Raw genomic sequence first — 19,856 nt, 5'->3', positions numbered from 1 at the left:
AGTATGGGTTCACACCCTTTGCTAATGGTGGATGTCAAAGTCTACTACAGTCAACAAGGATGGGTTCACACCCTTTGCTAATGGTAGATGTCAAAGTATGCTACAGTCAACAAGAATGGGTTCACACCCTTTGCTAATGGTAGATAGCAAAGGGACAAAAACAGATAAAAAAGAATAAAACTAATTCTAAAAGAAATAGAAAATAAAAAAGTTATTAATATTATAATCTTGTATAATAGATGAAAAAAATAGTTTTGGTCATTTTCCTTTGCTGTATGACTTCTATTGATTAGTTAAATGAGGGGAGGAAGGCCGGCCACAAAAATTTCTCGTCCGAGCCACATTCTCTTCATTCCTTCCAGTATTATTTTTGTGTGTCTAATTCTCCAAAATAAAACTATTTTTTAAGAATCAAAATGTTAGGGCATAACTGAAATATTGAATTTTTGTAAATAGAAAAAAAGTTTCAATTGACTTAAAGTTTTTGAGTTGAATGTCTTTGAACATGTTCACCTTTTTACGCGCATTTTCAGATATTCCCGTTGTAGAATGCCGCAAATAATTCCCAGTTTATAGAACTTTAATCTTTTTTTTTTAATAATCATAGTGAAAACCATAGATTTTTTCCGGATAGTTCAATGGAAAAAATTATAGGCAGAGGTTTGCCATATATTTTGTTATACATTTTATATCGTGAATTGGTTTATGGAGGCAGAACTATAGTTAACCAGATTTTAAAAAAAATAGTTTTATCTCAAGAATTAAAAAGTTGAAAACACATAATAATCAAAGGACGAGGATTTCGAGGTGGCTCGGACGAGAAAATGAGGAGAATGTGGTTCGGACTAGAAATGGTTGTGGCTGGCCTTCCTCCCCTCGTTAACTAGTAATTAAAATTAACCAAACAATTATAGAGTCATATGTACAATTCACAAACCGTACTCTCTGATATGTACAATTCACAAACCGTACTCTCTGATATGTACAATTCACAAACCGTACTCTCTGATATGTACAATTCACAAACCGTACTCTCTGATATGTACAATTCACAAACCGTACTCTCTGAGTAAAAAATATGGTGCAATCCCGTTTTTCTATCTTAGAATATTTTAATATCTCAAAAAATCTTAAATAAAATGTAAAAAATATTCGTGAATAAAACTTGAATAAAATCTATAAATATCTGGTTAATAACATCTATACAAATCTAGAAATAATATTATACAAATTTTGAATAGAATCTATACAAATCTAAAATAAAATCTCGAATAATCTGGAATAAAAATTCGACCAATTGGGCAAAAAATCTGGAAGAAAATCTATGAAAATCGAGATTAAAATCAGAAGTTTTGATTAAAATCTAAAAAATTCTTAAAAATATCTATAATCTGGGAAAAAAATTACCTTCCACTAGAGTTAAAGCTAGCTGGGTTACCAGACTGATAAAGGGCAGAGGCAAAACTAGCGGTACTTCGGTTCCGTGGAGTACTGAAAATATAGAAAAAGTATAAAAAAATTGAGAGGGAGAAAAAGCTGGTTTTCTAGTCAACTTTTCAACAAATCAGATGGATTTTATTTTTATAAAAAAAAGAGATTTACAATCTTTTTGAGTTCACATAGGTTCAACATAAGCATGTGATAAAAAATAACAGAAGAATTCAATACAACTGGAAGCAACAAAATAAAAATATAAAAATTCACAATCAAAATGAAAGAATAAAAGACATAAGGATGTTAAATTTTTATAATTTTCAACCATATTTGGTAAGAATTATGCATAGAGTTAACATCACAATGCATTTATTTAATATTTATTGTCAAATTATGCAAAATTTGATGGATTAAAATTCTGTTATTGATCCATATTATTATACTCTTTTTTCGATCCCTCGGATGTAAAGTTTCAACTATTTCATTTAGTTTTAAGATTTACCATGAGAATTATATATGTACAATTCACAAACCGTACTCTCTGATATGTACAATTCACAAACCGTACTCTCTGATTCTAGTAAGCGTGATGTGTTAAGGATGATATTCATTATCCGCTTGCCTTATGTTTTCAAAATTGAATAAAGGAATGGATACAAAGGATTTAAGTATTTGCCAAAAACTCTGATTTTCTAATCTCTATATCTGAGCAATCCAATGTCGTGGACCTTAGATACTTCAAACTATGAATTCTGTTTGATTAAAGAATCTAAGTTTAAAATATCAAAAGCTTATGCCATAAGGTTACAAAGATATAGGGATTATAACTTTTGAGTCTGTGACAAAGACTCAATTCCTTTCGCTAACCATTCTTTGATATTGACTTTTATCACTCTTTCATTGCGTTGGGAGGTCTTTATCAAATCAACATCGGATGCCCTGACCAATTCAAATTTCAGGCACACTCCCTTTAAACCAAAGCTAAAACATGGTTATCTATATATATAGAGTTGTAATCTCTGATTGTCTGTCTGTTTGTTTGTCCGATCATAACTAAAGAACCCCTGGGCCGATTTGCCTCAAATTTTGATTAGAGAACTCGGGAGGCCCACGGAAATGCTCTTAGCTTGGTTTAAAGATTCTAAGTTGAGTGGGTCGACTTAAATAGTGAAAATTTAGTTTCACGGTAAAATCAGGTGCGGGTAAACAGCGGAAGTAACTTTTAGTAAGAGTAACCTTGACAGTGCTGGGTTCCCAAGCTATATTTTCATAAAAATATTCCAATTTATTAGAAAAAAATATATTATTTTTTATCTTCAAGGAGGGAAACATATTTTTTACTTATACTAAATATATGATACAAATAAAAATACTTGAAAAGACGTCCATCAAAGTGTAAATCAAAAACGCGATTTATGAGGTTTTAATTTTTACGAATTAAGTAAGAAAATTCCCAATATTAACCCTCCCCCTTTTCATAAGACAAAAACTCGTTTTTAACTTTAACTTTAATTCACTCAAATTTTGATAAAGGTCCTTTTAATTCTGCTCACAATTCTTTTAAAAATATAGCGAACAATACTAAACTCTTAAATGCAATTAACTGAAGCATTGATATGACAAAACAATACTATTAAAACCAGAAATGCATTCAAGCAACAAAAAACAGAGTTAAATTACGAACACAATATTATCCTGAAAAATGACAAGGAAAAAAAACAAAAGAATAAAAGGTATAAAATGTCAAAAATAGTTCAAAGTTAAAAAGATTAGTTTAGTTTTTCGAAACTTATTCTTGAATCCGAATGGTTAAAAGTTAAGAAAAGATTATTTATTAATTTAACTTTAGGAGTATAAATAAAAAAAAATTCGAAAACCCAAAATACCAATGGTTAGAACCTTCCAAAACCCAAATATGTCCAATGATTATTATCTTATAAAAAGTTACCCCCTCCTCTTATCAAAAACCCTTTTCTCCTCATCGGTGACCCCTTTTATTTACAAAAACTTCCCTTTATTGTTACAGTTTTTTACTGGAAACCCTTAATCTTCTTATTTAGGATAATTTCTATATGTTTTCCTGCAGTAGAAATGCGCAAGTCATTTTTGTAGAGAAACCAAAATTAAGAATAATCAGATTTTTAAACGAAAAACATTGATATCTAATTCACACTTAATCAGACAAATCTTTAAAGGGTATTGTTGTGAATCAGAAATTACCATATTTGCATAGAGGATAACTTCCAACTACGCTTGAGGTCTTTTCAAACCGATATACATTTTTTTTTATTTTGAGTGAATTTTTATCCCACATTAATAATCATAATTTCATGATCTTGTAATAAAAAGTTTCTTATTTGTTCCGAGACAAATAAGTAACATTTGATACCTTTTTTATTTCGCGGATTTCGATAAAAAATCGAACATTTCTATATAAAACTTGAATTAAATAAATTTATATATCAAACTTTCTTTATCAACTATGTTTTTTGTTGTAATTTTTACTTTTTTGTTTGTTTTCGGTTTAAACTCAAGATTTGTAATCCCTCACCACGTTCGTGATTAAAAATCTCAAATTTAAACCTTAAACAAGCAAAAAAAGTAAAAATCCATCAAAATCAAATCAAAAAATATATTGTCCCGCATGATAAATAGTTATCATTTAATGAGAGGTCTGATGTTACGATGGTCTCCGAATTATTCATAATCTTAAAATTTCCTTTATAAAAAATATTTTATATTTTTTATTTGTTACCGGCTTACTTGAAGAGTTTATCAAAGGGTGTGGGGGAGGGGGGGATAATTATGTAAAACATCTGTTTACAATTATAGACCGTTTATTGTCATTTCCTGGAGACAAAGTTGCGTATGAAGGGGGTGTCATTCAACCATATCGTAATCAAATACCAAATATTTTACCTTAGAATAAAAGAATTACATAAAAATAAAAAAATAAAATATCTCTTAAACAGATATAAGGATATTTTTTGATTTAAACTAAACCTAATAATAGAACAAGAATTATATTCAAAAGAATAAATAAAAAAAATATTTGCTCTCATAAAAATAGAATTAAATTCAATGATATACCCGAGAGCGTTAACCAATGGTTATCTTTAAATCTAGAGGAGTTTAAATTTACATCAGCTCTAACTTTTCTAAGAATAAATCATATTCCTTTGTTAAGATCTGGTTTTATCATGGACCTGAGGCCTTACTTAAAGAATTTGAGCCGCGGCTTAAATTTAAGACGCGGCTCAAATATGGCTGGTTTCACTTAAAATTGTATTCAATACTTTAAGAATTAAGCTGGGGCTCAATTGAAACCGGTTTTTTTGCGGATTTGAGACGCGACTCATTCATTTCTGCCTAAATAAGTTATTAACTAAGCCTACCAAAAACCATTTTTTAAAAAGGATTGATTATTTCTGACCATTAGAATGTCCATTTCAGGGAATTCTTCATTGAACATTAAATAATAAGTTGTTAGGATTTTTAATTCCTATTAAACAGAAGAATTATTAGAAAGCAGTTGAGATGTCAACACCTCCTCTCTCTGAGAGAAAGCATGCAAAATGCTTGCAGAATATTTTCAGGACAAGGGCCGCAACCCTTATATAACCTTTATACTGTCAATGGTAGATGTCCACGTCTCCTACAGTCAACAAGAATGGGTTCACACCCTTTGCTAATGGTGGATGTCAAAGTCTACTACAGTCAACGAGTATGGGTTCACACCCTTTGCTAATGGTGGATGTCAAAGTCTACTACAGTCAATGAGTATGGGATCACACCCTTTGCTAATGGTGGATGTCAAAGTCTACTACAGTCAACAAGAATGGGTTTACATCCTTTGCTAATAGTGGATGTCAAAGTCTACTACAGTCAACAAGAATGGGTTTACACCCTTTGCTAATGGTGGATGTCAAAGTCTACTACAGTCAACGAGAATGGGTTTACACCCTTTGCTAATGGTATATGTCAAAGTCTGCTACAGTCAACAAGAATGGGTGCACACCCTTTGCTAATGGTAGATGTCAAAGTCTACTACAGTCAACAAGAATGGCCAGGTTTACACCCTTTGCTAATGGTAGATGTCAAAGTCTGCCACAGTCAACAAGAATGGCCAGGTTCACACCCTTTGCTAATGGTAGATGTCAAAGTCTGCTACAGTCAACAAGAATGGGTTCACACCCTTTGCTAATGGTGGATGTCAAAGTCTGCTACAGTCAACAAGAATGGGTTCGCACCCTTTGCTAATGGTAGATAGCAAAGTCAAATACAGTCAACGAGTGTGGCTTCACTCCCTTTGCTAATGGTAGATAGCAAAGTCTACTACAGTCAACGAGTATGGGTTCACACCCTCTGCTAATGGTAGATGTCAAAGTCTACTAAAGTCAACAAGAATGGGTTCACATCCTTTGCTAATGGTGGATGTCAAAGTATGCTACAGTCAACAAGAATGGGTTCACACCCTTTGCTAATGGTAGATAGCAAAGTCTACTACAGTCAACGAGTATGGGTTCACACCCTCTGCTAATGGTAGATGTCAAAGTCTATTATGGTCAAGGAGTGTGGGTTCACACCCTTTGCTAATGATGAATGTCAAAGTCTACTAAAGTCAACGAGTATGGGTTCACACCCTTTGCTAATGGTAGATGTCAAGTCTACTACAGTCAACGAGAATAATTTCTACTTTTGTTGAATAAATATGTATTTATAAGTTCAATGAATGCATTCCTGAAAATGTTTTGATTATTTAAGTGCTGAATAATTATCTACTTGTAAATGCACAATGAATGTATTCTTAGTTGAGTTTTCAATATGAATACTTTGTTTCAACAAATACGATCAAAACAAAATTATCAAACATTATATTTTGAATTGGCTCATAATAAAGTTTCTTATGTGTTTTATTTTAAGCTGAACCATCATACATTATTATTTTGTATTTTGTGTTTGAAGATAAATGCTACAACTATCTGTTATCAATAATGTTATCTTAGGAATAATCTTTATCTAAAATAGCAAGGGCAAAAATCCAAAAATACCCTTACGATTAATTTAGGAAGAAAAGAGAAGAATTTAGATTATATGAGCTGAGCTGAAAACTTTTGAATGGAAGATATCGGGATTAATGCTTGATCCACTCTTTTTCTTTATCTCTAGATTAGAAAAGGCCTGTTCTACTGTTTTTGTTAATCTTCAGATTAATTAACCGATCGGGATTAAGGGTATCCTATTCTTAAGTTTTCAGCTCTGAACACATATTGGGAAAAAGGAGGGAAAATGGTATGTAAAAGGGGGGGGGAGAGGGCAGGGTAGAATAAGGATATATAAGAGGGAGGGGGGGGGATAAATATAAATGTTAAGATTAAGAATGACTCTGCCAAAATTGCGGACAAATTATTTTGGCAGCACGTAGAAGATACCCTTCAACAATATTTTTAATATTTATTTATTCCTAGATATATAAATAAAAGTAATAAATATTAAGGACTTTTAATCCTTATCAGATTTTTATATAAAGTATATACCAATACTAATTTTTACCTTTTAATTTTCTGTTTTTTTAGAAATGAGAATTATTTTGATTAAACATTTAGAAAAATTATTTTTTTAAAAATTTAAATCTTCAAGTTGCCTGAACCCAATATCGCTTATGACTGATAAGAAAAGAAAAAATAAACAGTTTTATCTTTGAAGCAGAGATTGCAGATGCATAACAGAAAAACAACTATAAACTGAAAATCTTAAAAATAAAAACCTGTAATAATCAAAACATTCTCTATATCCTGGTGTCCTGTTGACTTTATTCATGTTGTTTACATGATCAACCCTAGACCTAGAGCCAGGGGGACTTAATCCTGGTCGACTATATCGTCGTTTCATCCTTCATTGTTTAATGTATATTGGGGCTAAATAAATCTAAACTTATCATCATTAATCTAAAAATCTGAAAAAAAATTTGGGATTTAATTTAAAATTTGAAACTTGATTTTGCAACTTTAACGTTTACTTGGTCAATTTGGGATCTATTATCTAAATTCTAAAATTTTTAAAATTAAGTTTCAATCTGCAGAACAACTCTCTTTTCCTGTCCTTTTTTCATGTCCTAACCGATCCTTGCCCTATACGATCCCTGTCCTACAGTCCCTCCCAAAAAGTATCCTGATTTCACACTCCTTGTCCTCTTTATCTATTCTCTGTCCTGTATACCCACTCCCAGTCCTCTCTACCCACTTACTGTCCTCCTGCTCATTCCTTGTCCTTCTTACCGGCCACTCTCTGTCCTCTCTACACACTCCATGTTCTCCCTACCAACTCCGTGTCCTCCCTACCCACTTCATGTACTCCCTGCCCTGCCCACTCCTTGTCCTTCCTACCCACTCACTGTTCTTTTTAGTCACTCCCTGTCCTCTCTAACCACTTCCTATTCTCCCTCACCCTACCTATTCCCTATTTGTACTCCCTTACCACTCCTTATTCCCTATATGTACTCCCCTCCCTATTCCCTCAATGCACTCCCTAACCACTCCCTATCCTGGTTAGGCCAAGAATGTCACAATATCTGCTTGTGCAAGTTTGAAAACTTAAATATTTGTAATCTTGATAATCTTCACCCTGGTTGAACCCAGACTAGGGTCAAGGAGAAAATACCGACCTAATATTTCATAAATATTATATCTTACTAACAATCACTTATTATTCTTCACACCCTCCTATTTTAAACCAACTAGGATTTTTATCCATGTTATTAATTATTTGTTATGTTTTTATCATTTAAATCATGCAATGTTGAATTCAAAAAACTTAAATCAAACCTATTATCAATCTTTTCATTTGTTTATTTACGTTGAATCAGTTTTAAAATTATGTTAAGTTTTAGCAATAAATCGATATTTAAAAACTATTCTTCATTTCTTTCTGCCGTTATGTTTTAATTTATTGATTTGCATGGAAGTTGGAACTTTAGACATGTTTTTCGGCATCCCCCCCCCTCATTTTTTCTTTTTATTCTTGAAACAAACGTATATTAACTACTAAAACTGATAAATAATAATAAGCAATGTTACAACGCGACTATGCGACTATGAAGGAGCACTAACGACTGTTCTGCGCCAAAGCACCGCGCATTTCACGCGCGCCTCCAATGTACATTATACTTCACACATCAGCCAATAGCAAAAATAACTCTTTTATGAGCAGGCTCGTAACTAACAGATTTTGTAGGAGGGGGGGGGGGGGTAAAAACTGTTAACAATATTTAAAATTTGGTACTAATTCACTATGAGCAGTCTAATTTTGTTTTAATATGATTTCTATTATAAATACATTAGTTTAGTACAGTGAATATAACGAGATTTAATAAAAATAAATCAAATATTGCAAAATCGACGTGAAATGAAAAACATCAATTTCTATTAAATAATTTAATTTTATGATACCACTTTTATATTCCTTAAAAACAGTTCATTAAGCAAAAAGTAATAAAGTTTTTATCTAAACGATCTGACGTACATAATCAGTAAAGAATCTCTTTGTAAAAATAAATTTAAATTTAGTTTTAATTTATAGTTCTAAATATAATAGAAATCATTTTCATTAAGACAAGAAATTTGTTCAAGAGTAGAAAGTGAATGGAATTGATCGAAACCCCGTCCTATACTGATGGATATCATCCAAGGATAACCTATTAAATACATTAAATCCATGGATGAAAACCCGTTCTACAGATGGATATCATCCAAGGATAATCTATTCAAGGATGAAAACCCATTCTAAAGATGGATATTTATCCTAGGATAATCTATAAAAGGATGAAAACCCATTCTACAGATGGATATCATCCTAGGATAATCTATAAAAGGATGAAAACCCGTTCTACGGATGGATATCATCCTAGGATAATCTATTACAGGATGAAAACACATTCTGCAGATGGATATCATCCTAGGATAATCTATTAAAGGATGAAAACACATTCCACAGATAGATATCATCCTATGATAATCTATTAAAGGATAAAAACCCATTCTACAGATGGATGTCATCCAAGGATAATCTTTAAAAGGATGAAAACCCATTCTGCAGATGCATATCATCCTAGGATAATCTATTAAATGATGAAAACCCATTCTGCAGATGGATATCATCTTAGATAATCTATTAAAGGATGAAAACCCGTTCTACAAATGGATATCATCCTAGGATAATCTATTAAAGGATGAAACCCCAATCTACAGATGGATATCATCCTAGGATAATCCATTAAAGGATAAAAACCTATTCTGCAGATGGATATCATCATAGGAAAATCAGAATGAAAACCCATTCTACAGATATCATCCTAGGATATTCTATAAAAGGATGGAAACCCGTTCTACAGATGGATATCATCCTAGGATAATCTATTAAAGGATGAAAACCCGTTCTACAGATGGATATCATCCTAGGATAATCTATAAAAGGATGAAAACTCGTTCTACAGATGGATATCATCCTAGGATAATCTATTAAAGGATGAAAACCCGTTCTACAGATGGATAACATTCTAGGAAAATCAGAATGAAAACCCATTCTACAGATGGATATCATCCAAGGAAAGTCTATAAAAGGATGAAAACCCGTTCTACAGATGGATATCATCCTAGGGAAATCTGAATGAAAACCCATTCTACAGATGGATTTCACCCTAGGATGATCTATTAAAGGATGAAAACCCGTTCTACAGATGAATATCATCCTAGGATAATCTATTTAAGGGTGAAAACCCGACCTAAAGATGGATTTCATCCTAGGATAATCTATTTAAGGATGAAAACCCGACCTAAAGATGGATATCATCCTAGGATAATCAATTTAAGGATGAAAACCCGACCTAAAGATGGATATCATCCAAGAAAAATCGCCAAGTTAAATTTCTCATGGTTGGATGACACTTCAAGTTCGTGAGTTCTTTTACAAGGGTTTGAGAGAATTTTATATACCCCCCCCCCCCCACCAACCAACTGATACAAACAAAATTTAAAGGGACTGCGATTGCGAAGTAGTTTTTTTTCAGTTCTTTAAACCATTTATAAATCATAATATGAATTTTGTTTAGGCAAACAAACAAACTGAGCTCAGCCAGTTCTGTAACAAACTTGATTCAAATAATTCAAATTCTCGAACACTATTTAAAACTATAGAATCCTCTGTTAGTTTTCCTTGAAAAAAATAAAAATTATAATTATTTATTAAAAGCACATCTTATTCTTGCCATGCAGGTTAACAGTATATAAAATATTAGCAATAAGGTAGATTATAATGTATAGAAAAGATTATTCAAGTGGAAACTTATAAACACTTAACAATCATTTTCTTTCAACAACACCCCTTCTGCCCCCCATTATCCCACTTCCATTTGGCTTTGGTATCTTGTAGGGTTCAGCTCCTTTTACTTAAATATTCAAAATTAAGATCCTACTCATCTAATCTTGTATTTTATATCTTATTTTAAAAAAATCAGATATAAATGTCTTAAGATAAATATAATATTTCTTTTTTCAAAATAGATAAATAGTTATCTTTAAAAAAACGTCCAAGGGGGTTGATTCTGCTACAAGCCAAGAATTTTATGATGTTGATTGAGCGTCAGAAATGAAAACGAATAGACTGACTATATAGTGACTAATTGGTTATATAGAGCACTGATATATGTGGCATGGAGTGACTGTCGGAGGGGGGGGGGGGGGGGGCGAATACCCCCACTCCTTCATCTTACTATTTCCGTCTTGCTTTATCCTTCAACAACCACGAAGAAGGAAGAAGAAACAATTTTAGGTTTGAATTAGATATAATTTGGTGCTAAATGCCTGTAAAATGTAGTTTAACCCCTTCCCCCCTTTTCAAAAGGAAAATATTTCTATGTTTCCATGATGGTTTGTGCTTTTGAGAGAAAAATAAAAGATTGTCCGTTCTCCATCATCATCAAATCATCTCAAATTATTAATTGTTTTCAATGGGAAATACGAAACTTACAATAAACTTTAAACCATTGGCTGTTTGTACAATATTACAAAAATGCTAGATTCATGCGCATTTTTTAATTTTACTTTTTATAATCTCCCCCCCCCCCCCTCCACAGTGGGGTATTAGGGGGGTCAGCCAAAATGAATTTGTTCCATACACCTCTTAGTAATGTCAAATAAGGCCGCTTAAGATTTTTTTGAAATAAGTCTCTAAGTTGTTTTAATGTTATATTTTAGTTTTAGTTAAGAATTTCGGCCCAAAACCCGATTTTACATTGAAAACTCTTAAAATAGGATTTTTCAACACGCTAGCTAGTCTGACTAAATCAAGGTATTAGCGTGCTACTGGCGCCCCTAAATCTTTTCTATATGACTGTTAGAAGCTATTTATATATTTAGATTATACCGAAACCCTTGTGCTTTGTTGTGCTTTTGCTATAATATAAAATATACGTTTTTCTTCCGAAATAGCTCGCTGTAACAAAGACGACATCTAGATATATATTGCAGGATTACAGGATCCATTCAAGGATAAATATATGAACAGGAAAAGTTTTTTATAAATTGAAATCACTATGAATCAATACAAGCTACAATTCATACAATGTTTTTAAATGAATAGATTATCGGAATATATTTATTTTGTCCATTCTCACCCTGAAACACAAGGCAAACGCATTTTAAGAGAAGTATAGTGACAAAACAGTAACCCCTTGACCCCCTAAATTACCCTATCGTGCCCCCCCCCCTCTTCACTTTATTAAATATGAACTCTTTCTAATATTGATCACTTATTCTACCATGTCATGACTAACTGTTGACTGCCAACTTTACTATTTACATCATTACATCATACCTAGCGTTATACTGCACCTGTTCAAATAAAGGGTCAATATACAAAATTGAAAAAATATGTGGCTATTTGAATATGAAAATAGTTCTTTTTTAAAGTAAATATTGTTAAATATAGCTTTTTAAATATCTTGGGAGCAATTTGATTTTTAAAAAATATTATTCTATGTTTACGTATTCTCAAATCACAATTATTTAATGAAAAACCGGTGGAAACCCGAAATTTAGGAAAGGAATTTAGGAAAGTTAGGAAACTCAAAATTAACTTCATATTTGAAATTGGGGCTTCACTAAGTTCCATTGTACTTTGTAAAATTTAATCATTAAATATTAGACATTTGTTGTTTACAATATTCATGTTACTTGTGTGTAACTGCCCAGTAGGATAAAATATTAATTTAAGAAGGTGGTGTTAAGAAATGAATTATCAATAATGTGTGATATCTAACAAGAGTATATAAAACCTTCAGTACACAGTACAAAATTTAAAGTAAACATTTTATAGTAAGAAGTAGTAACCAAGGCTTATTGCGTTTGGTATTTTCAATTTGAATTCAATCGCGTTTCAATTTCTATATTTCAACAATCTTAAAATTTGCAAAGTTGGTTTACTATTCTTTTTAATTTTAAGGGCCACCGCCAACGAAAAATACTAAAAAAGTGAAAAATTAATGGTCAAATTTTAATTGAAAATTGCAGATAAATATGCGTGGCATGTACTGGCATATTTGTACTAACGTACAGTGATTGTTCCGGTACATAGTACACGGTACACGGCACACGACACACGGCACACGGCACACGGCACACGGTACACGGTACACGGTACACGTAAGTTTGTTAGCACTATAATGAGATTAGAGAAATTTAGCTTCACGAACATTTAACATGATGCAAAGCTCGTGAGATTCCTATCATGAACTAAAAATGAACAATCTTGTTCAACATGATTTAAACATTTTAAACACCATCAACTAAGCTGTCTGTGTGTACTACAGTAAATATCAATACTCTGACCGAAGGAAAAGTGGGTTTTAGTGGAGAGTGTAAAATGTATCTCACATTGTGGTTTGCTACCAGGGATCCGAGATAAAGAATATCTGTTAAAAAAGTTTTTTTTATGAAATATAGAGCAGTTTTAACTCGCTGCAGATGGCTTAAACTGGCCACTCTTTTATTCCAACTCCATCAAATTTCTTAGCAATTATACGATAAGATCTAATATACACGTTAAATCAAATTTCTTAGCAATTATACGATAAGATCTAATATACATGTTAAATCAAATTTCTTAGCAGTTATCCGATTAGATCTAATATACATGTTAAATCAAATTTCATAGCAATTATACGATAAGATCTAATATACATGTTAAATCAAATTTCTTAGCAATTATCCGATTAGATCTAATATACATGTTAAATCAAATTTCTTAGCAATTATCCGATTAGATCTAATATACATGTTAAATCAAATTTCTTAGCAATTATACGATTAGATCTAATATACATGTTAAATCAAATTTCTTAGCAATTATACGATTAGATCTAATATACACGTTAAATCAAATTTCTTAGCAATTATCCGATAGATCTAATATACATGTTAAATCAAATTTCTTAGCAATTATACGATAAGATCTAATATACATGTTAAATCAAATTTCTTAGCAATTATACGATAAGATATACACGTTAAATCAAATTTCTTAGCAATTATCCGATAGATCTAATATACATGTTAAATCAAATTTCTTAGCAATTATACGATAAGATCTAATATACATGTTAAATTAGACAAATCCTTTGTTAAAAGTTTGATCGAAGGTTACAAACTCACGAAATGCACAAGAAGTGTAAACCTTTAATATTTAATACTTTGGTTATTAGATCAAGCAGAATTCATATTTTAAAAAATTAAAGATTTATACAACACCACGATTAGAAAATTCAAGTTTGTGTTAAGTGTTTTTTACTACAGTTAATGTATAGTTTTTTAAATAAGGTTTTTTTTTCAGAATCTTTCAACATAAATTAATGTCAATCTTTTTCAAACAAGGTTTGAAAAAAGATCCAAACCAAAAAATTAAAATTTTCAAATAGTTTCTCTTTTTTTTTGCATGAATTGAAAAAGCTACTTTCCTTTTTTTCAAATATAATTTCCATTTGTTCCCAGATCCTAACCTTTAAATTGTGAATTACTGAAGCAAGGGATACCTTTTAAAATTATTTTCCAAAAGGTTTCGTATTGGCTTAAACTTTTTATCAAGAAATGCATTTTATTTGAAACAAATTATTGAAGCGTTAACTTTACACTGCACTTTACTTGTAACAAGGGAGGGGGATGTTTTTTAAATGCAGTGGGAATATTTCATTTTAATAAAAAAAAATATTTAAGAAACGACCATGACTTTTTAATTTTAATTTAATATAAAATTTTGCCCCTTAAAAATCATTTGACGGCGATCCATGGTTTGTTAAAGTTCAAAATTCCATTTTTTCCAGAGGAGACAGTTTTTTAATTTCTATATTCTATTTATAACATGAATTTCTATTATTTATTTTCCAAACATAATCATGTTCATGAACAGAAAAACTAAAACAGAAAACATCATTTGAAGGCAAACAAAAAACATCAATTGTAAATATTTCAACAATTGTTTTTGTTGTTAAACGTTTCCTTTTAAAAAAAGTACCGTTGTTTAAGTTGAAAGCTGAAGAACGAAGCATATGTTCCGAACTCCAAAACGTATTCATAAAAACATACCTTGATTCACCAAGGTCTCAAGTATCAACTGTTCGAATTTTATTTTCAACCGAGGAATGCAGGAGTTAATGCAAAATATATCCGCTAGATGGCAATAATTTTACATTAGTCAAGGGCTCTGAACAGAGCCCTCTTGCGGATTTTTTTTGTTTTAAAATTTTATTGTATTTCTATTAATTTAACACTAATTATCCCGTGTCCCAACTCTCTATCGTGTGTCAATATATATAAGAGATCAATTTCAAGTTTCTGTACAGTATCAAGGTTGGAGGATTTACCAAAGATAATTTTTAATTACAATATCTAGCAGTTGTCCAGTTCCCACCAACATTATATTTTATAAGAAGTTAAATACGTTATTAATTGTCAATTGCAATATTAACTGTGCATGATGCCACCATTTCAAACCGACTTCAAATTAATTTACATTGATAAATTAAAAGCCACAAATCTCACAGTTTTAAAAAATAAAAAATCTATGTTTTTACTGTAATTCTATAATGTTTAAATTTTATCATAGTAATTTTAATCTTATTTAAAGGAGTGTTTGAGAAAAATGAAAGGGGGTATAGACTTACGTCGAAATATATTCGATGGTGATTGCTACTAATCTTACTTCTATCTATTGCGTCTATAAGGAGACTCATACAAATTCAGAAAGTTGCAATATTTCACTCGGATCGTAAAAAAAATCAATTAAATTCCAAAGAAATCATTCAGAAATTAAAACATATAATCATCGATTCGATTCGATACATTCGTATAAAGTTGATATATCATAATATTTTTATTTTCTTTTTTTTCTAATCATTAAATAAGCCATGGAAAGACTATATTCAAGCCCAAGGCAAAAAAACTTAATTTGACCTTGAGCGTCATTTTTAACTTATTAACCCTGTAAATTTTGTTTAATAAAACATGCAAAACTAACATCCATCACCTTTTCTTTAAATTCTACTCACCGAAAAGATGCCCAGCGACGGGGCGGGACAAGGTTCTCCGTGTTAGGTGAAGATCTACGCAACGAGGTACGTAGCCAGGTATTTCGGGGAATATCCCCCAGGGGGGTTCCGCCCTCCTGCACACCCCGAGAGGGGTTCAAGAACCCCCGAACAAAAGAACTGTCTGTAACATCACTGGACAAAGGTACAGGGTTAAACAACATTAAAAATTTGCCCACTCATGAAAAATAAAAATAATAAAATAGGAAATAATTAACTTAAGATAAAATCTTGAATAGTTTTATCATGTTAAATCTCATGAGCAGGCAATTACAACATTTTAGACAAACAGTTTAACAAAAAAAACAAAGAAACAGTCCAAGAAGTTGCGCCTTAGATATTTTTATGGTTTTTTCTTTCTTGTTATGTTTTTTTTTACTTTCTTTCATAAATAATTTTTCTTGTTATGACAGACAGAAAATCAACAACAAAACTTATTTTGATATTTAATCATATTGTATTGATAGTATGTTAAAAACAGTAATGAGCTAATTTACCATTAATGAAAAAACTCATGATTAAGATATTACAACAACAACAACAATAGGACATAAATACAGAGTGTTCCAGTAAACAAAACAATTTAAAGACGACTAAGCATGATCTTGATGCATTTCATAGTTCAAAACATTGTCAACTAAAGAACTTCATGTATAATGTATATTCAATATCATACTTACCATAAAATTGCCATGTTAGTGGGACACTCTGTATCAAAATTTAAAACAAATTCGGGTACTCACATGCACTTACTTAAATACTAATTCATTTCAGAACTAATGTACCCCTATAACTGAATTAAATGCACGTAAAGGATATTGACAAGATCATGGGTTGCGAAAAGGACCACAAAGATGCCGTCAACTACATGAAAGATGCCGTCAACTACATGAAAGATGCCGTCAACTACATGAAAGATGCCGTCAACTACATGAAAGATGATAGGAATCGATGGCCAACACAGACGGTCAATCATCTGTAAAAGACTTATACGGGATTCCAAACCAATGCAGATAGAAGAGGTTATTAAGGAGCACAAAAAAGATATGAGCATATCGCAAACTTATTTACGGGTAGTAGGGGCAAACGAAGATCTGTCAACCTTTAAGAATCACACTCTTTTCTATAAAGAGAGAGGCAGTTTAGCCAAAAAGGGCGGAGGTCTGTTAACAGGTCTGTTTTCTTATCTCGACTCAGAAAGAGAATGGATACTTATCCAAGAAGTGAATGCTCAGATTGGACGTTTGTGTAGATATTAATTAAAGAACTAGAACATGAAAAGATTGATCTTATGAAATAATAAATCTGACCAAAAAATGTATAACTAAAAAATTGTCTTAACCCATTTATAAAACCGGGTTCGGATACCAGGTTTCTTGACGTTACTCTGTCTTAAATTTTGGACTCTGTATGAAGTGTAAACTGTACAGTGTACAGTGAACAGTGTACAGTGTACAGTGTACAGTGTACAGTGTACAGTGTACAGTGTACAGTGTACAGTGTACAGTATACATGTACAGTGAACAGGACATTGAACAATTAAATAAAATACCTGTCAAAATCCACATGATCTTTTTCTCCAAAGCATTCTAAAATTTCTTCTCTTTCATCACTGAAATAGTACAAAATTGGTTAATCTGTTTAAATATGTTTATTTGTTGATCAGATCAATTTATTGATTTATTGCTATAATCAACCAATCAATAGTCAATTCATAAAATATTAAAAGATTCATTAGATTATCTAACATTTATTCAGAAGATGCCATTAACGTTTCATCACTTTAATAATTCATTAGTACACCGTTTTAACGCCTTTTAAATAAAATTAAAATTTTTTATTTGTTATTTATTTTAGAAATCAATTCACTATTTCAATGATAAATCTATTAATGTTTATATCAGTACACTTATTCAAAACAATTTATCAATTTATCAATTTATCAATTTATCACTTTATAAATTTATCAATTAATCAATGTTGTTGTTTGTTTTGTTTACCTATTCATCTATTCAACTATTATTAATTCTTTAATTAACCAATTCTACCATTTAATCACAAATAAACAATATAATGCACTGACCTGAAATCTGCTTGTCTAAGATCAGGAGATGTGGAGAAGTCCCCCTCGACTCCCAGGGCGGAGTCAGTGAGGGAGTGGGGGGAGGAGTTGGACCTGGGGGAGGGTGGGGAGATGGTGCGGGGGTGGGAGTTCATTGTCACCGACATCAAGCACCCGTCGATGGAATCCTAATAGAAACATAGTTGCAGTTACTGTAGACGTAATTTTAAGTGACATGTGGAAACAGTACAATTTAAACCGAACCAATATGACGGAGTTATCACTTATTTTCTATTATACGATTGATTTTTTTCCCCAGTCCTCTGTTGAAGAAAACAGAGAAAGGGGAATAATTCCAGAATTAAACACTTTCCGAGATAGGAAAACAAGGATATTTTCATCAGTTTTGCTCATATAAAGATTGTTTATACAGTTTTTACACTTTTCACTTTGTAAATGTATGGTTTTTTGAAATTAGGTTTACATTGTAAATTTTATTTTGAATGAGTTTTTTCACCCCAAACCAAATGTTTTACTTCATGAAATACTAAAATTACAAAAATTATATTTTCCTGTAAAAAATATTTGAAAAATAATTTAATAATTTACCTCAAATTTTTGTTTCTTCTCTGGAACTCCGAACCAGGAAGACGTGTCCGGAACTCCGAATGCGGAAGATGTACAGGGTTCTGAAAAACAGGAATTATTAATAATTTGTAAAATTAATCATTTTTACATATTAATTCTAAAAATTTGGATAAGTATTCGTATTAAAAATCCGTTAAGCATAAAAATAAATTATAAAACAAAATTGAATGAATTCTAATTGCTCCAAATTTAAATAAATGATTAGTAAGATTTAAAAAACATATACGCAGGGTTTTCACTGGCAAACGAGCTTGCTCAATTTTTTTTGAGATTGTTTGTTTGTGTTCATTTAAAAAAACTCACAATCTGAAATTGTCACAAATTAAGCTTTTTTTGTGTGTGAACAAACGTCATTTTCAGTAATAAAAGTTTCAAAATAAAAAAATTAATTAATTATTAATTAGTTGTTATTATTTTTCTTTTTAAGAATTATAAATATACATTTTTCTCCAAAAAATCTGGCTTATCCCAAATCTAACCCAGAGGTTAAGCAATAAACAGACAGACAAACAAACAGTGATCACTACTATATATATATATAGTAGATATATATAGATAGATATATATGGATAGATACATATATTTAAGAGCAGGGGTTACAGTGTTGGTTTGCTGCAGTTTTTTTTTTTGGGGGGGGGAGGGTCGAAGCAATGGCATAGAATGAGAGGGGAGGAGCGGGCGGCGGCAGTCCATGGTATTCCTCTTCCAGAATTGAGTCTTATGTTTATATTATGCAATATTTTAACAATAGAAACCACAGACTGCATTGATATACAATACAGACCAGGTTTACAAATGATTATTCATGAATAAATAAACAGATTTAGTTTCAAGACAATCTTGAAAAAAGTGTTTTTGGCAAAAAATAAATTTTTCTGAAAATGTTTTTCCATGAATTTCTCATTATTCTGGTAATCTTATCGACAACTCATAATTTCAAGAATTAAGATTACAAATCTAAAATCATTTTATACTAGTTTTATACAGGTTTGATTCATAAGGCATTCAGAGGAGTGTGGGCTTTAAAGCCCCCCCCCCCATGCCCTTCTGGCAAATTTCTAAATACGCCCCTGAACGCCT

General features: G+C 31.4%; 1 protein-coding gene across 5 annotated transcripts in view; it reads right to left on the bottom strand.

Moving 5' to 3' along the window:
• LOC111704163 (rab11 family-interacting protein 4) overlaps positions 1 to 19,856 on the bottom strand; it is a 53,747-nt gene that overhangs the window by 17,387 nt on the left and 16,504 nt on the right. For 4 of the 5 annotated variants that reach the window (XM_023476309.1, XM_023476311.1, XM_023476312.1 and 1 more), the window contains 5 exons: positions 18,738 to 18,817; positions 18,150 to 18,316; positions 17,619 to 17,678; positions 16,028 to 16,201; positions 1,408 to 1,491 (listed from right to left, as the gene is read on the bottom strand). In XM_023476309.1, the coding sequence (XP_023332077.1) occupies positions 1,408 to 1,491; positions 16,028 to 16,201; positions 17,619 to 17,678; positions 18,150 to 18,316; positions 18,738 to 18,817 (565 nt within the window). The remainder of the gene's footprint in view (positions 1 to 1,407; positions 1,492 to 16,027; positions 16,202 to 17,618; positions 17,679 to 18,149; positions 18,317 to 18,737; positions 18,818 to 19,856) is intronic. The other variant, XM_023476313.1, reaches the window with a different exon arrangement.

The sequence above is a fragment of the Eurytemora carolleeae genome, unplaced genomic scaffold (assembly GCF_000591075.1).
Source record: "Eurytemora carolleeae unplaced genomic scaffold, Eaff_2.0 scaffold596, whole genome shotgun sequence".
Taxonomy (NCBI): domain Eukaryota; kingdom Metazoa; phylum Arthropoda; class Copepoda; order Calanoida; family Temoridae; genus Eurytemora; species Eurytemora carolleeae.
The sequence above is the reverse complement of the archived record's forward strand: the minus strand, read 5'-3'. Positions and strand labels throughout refer to the sequence as shown.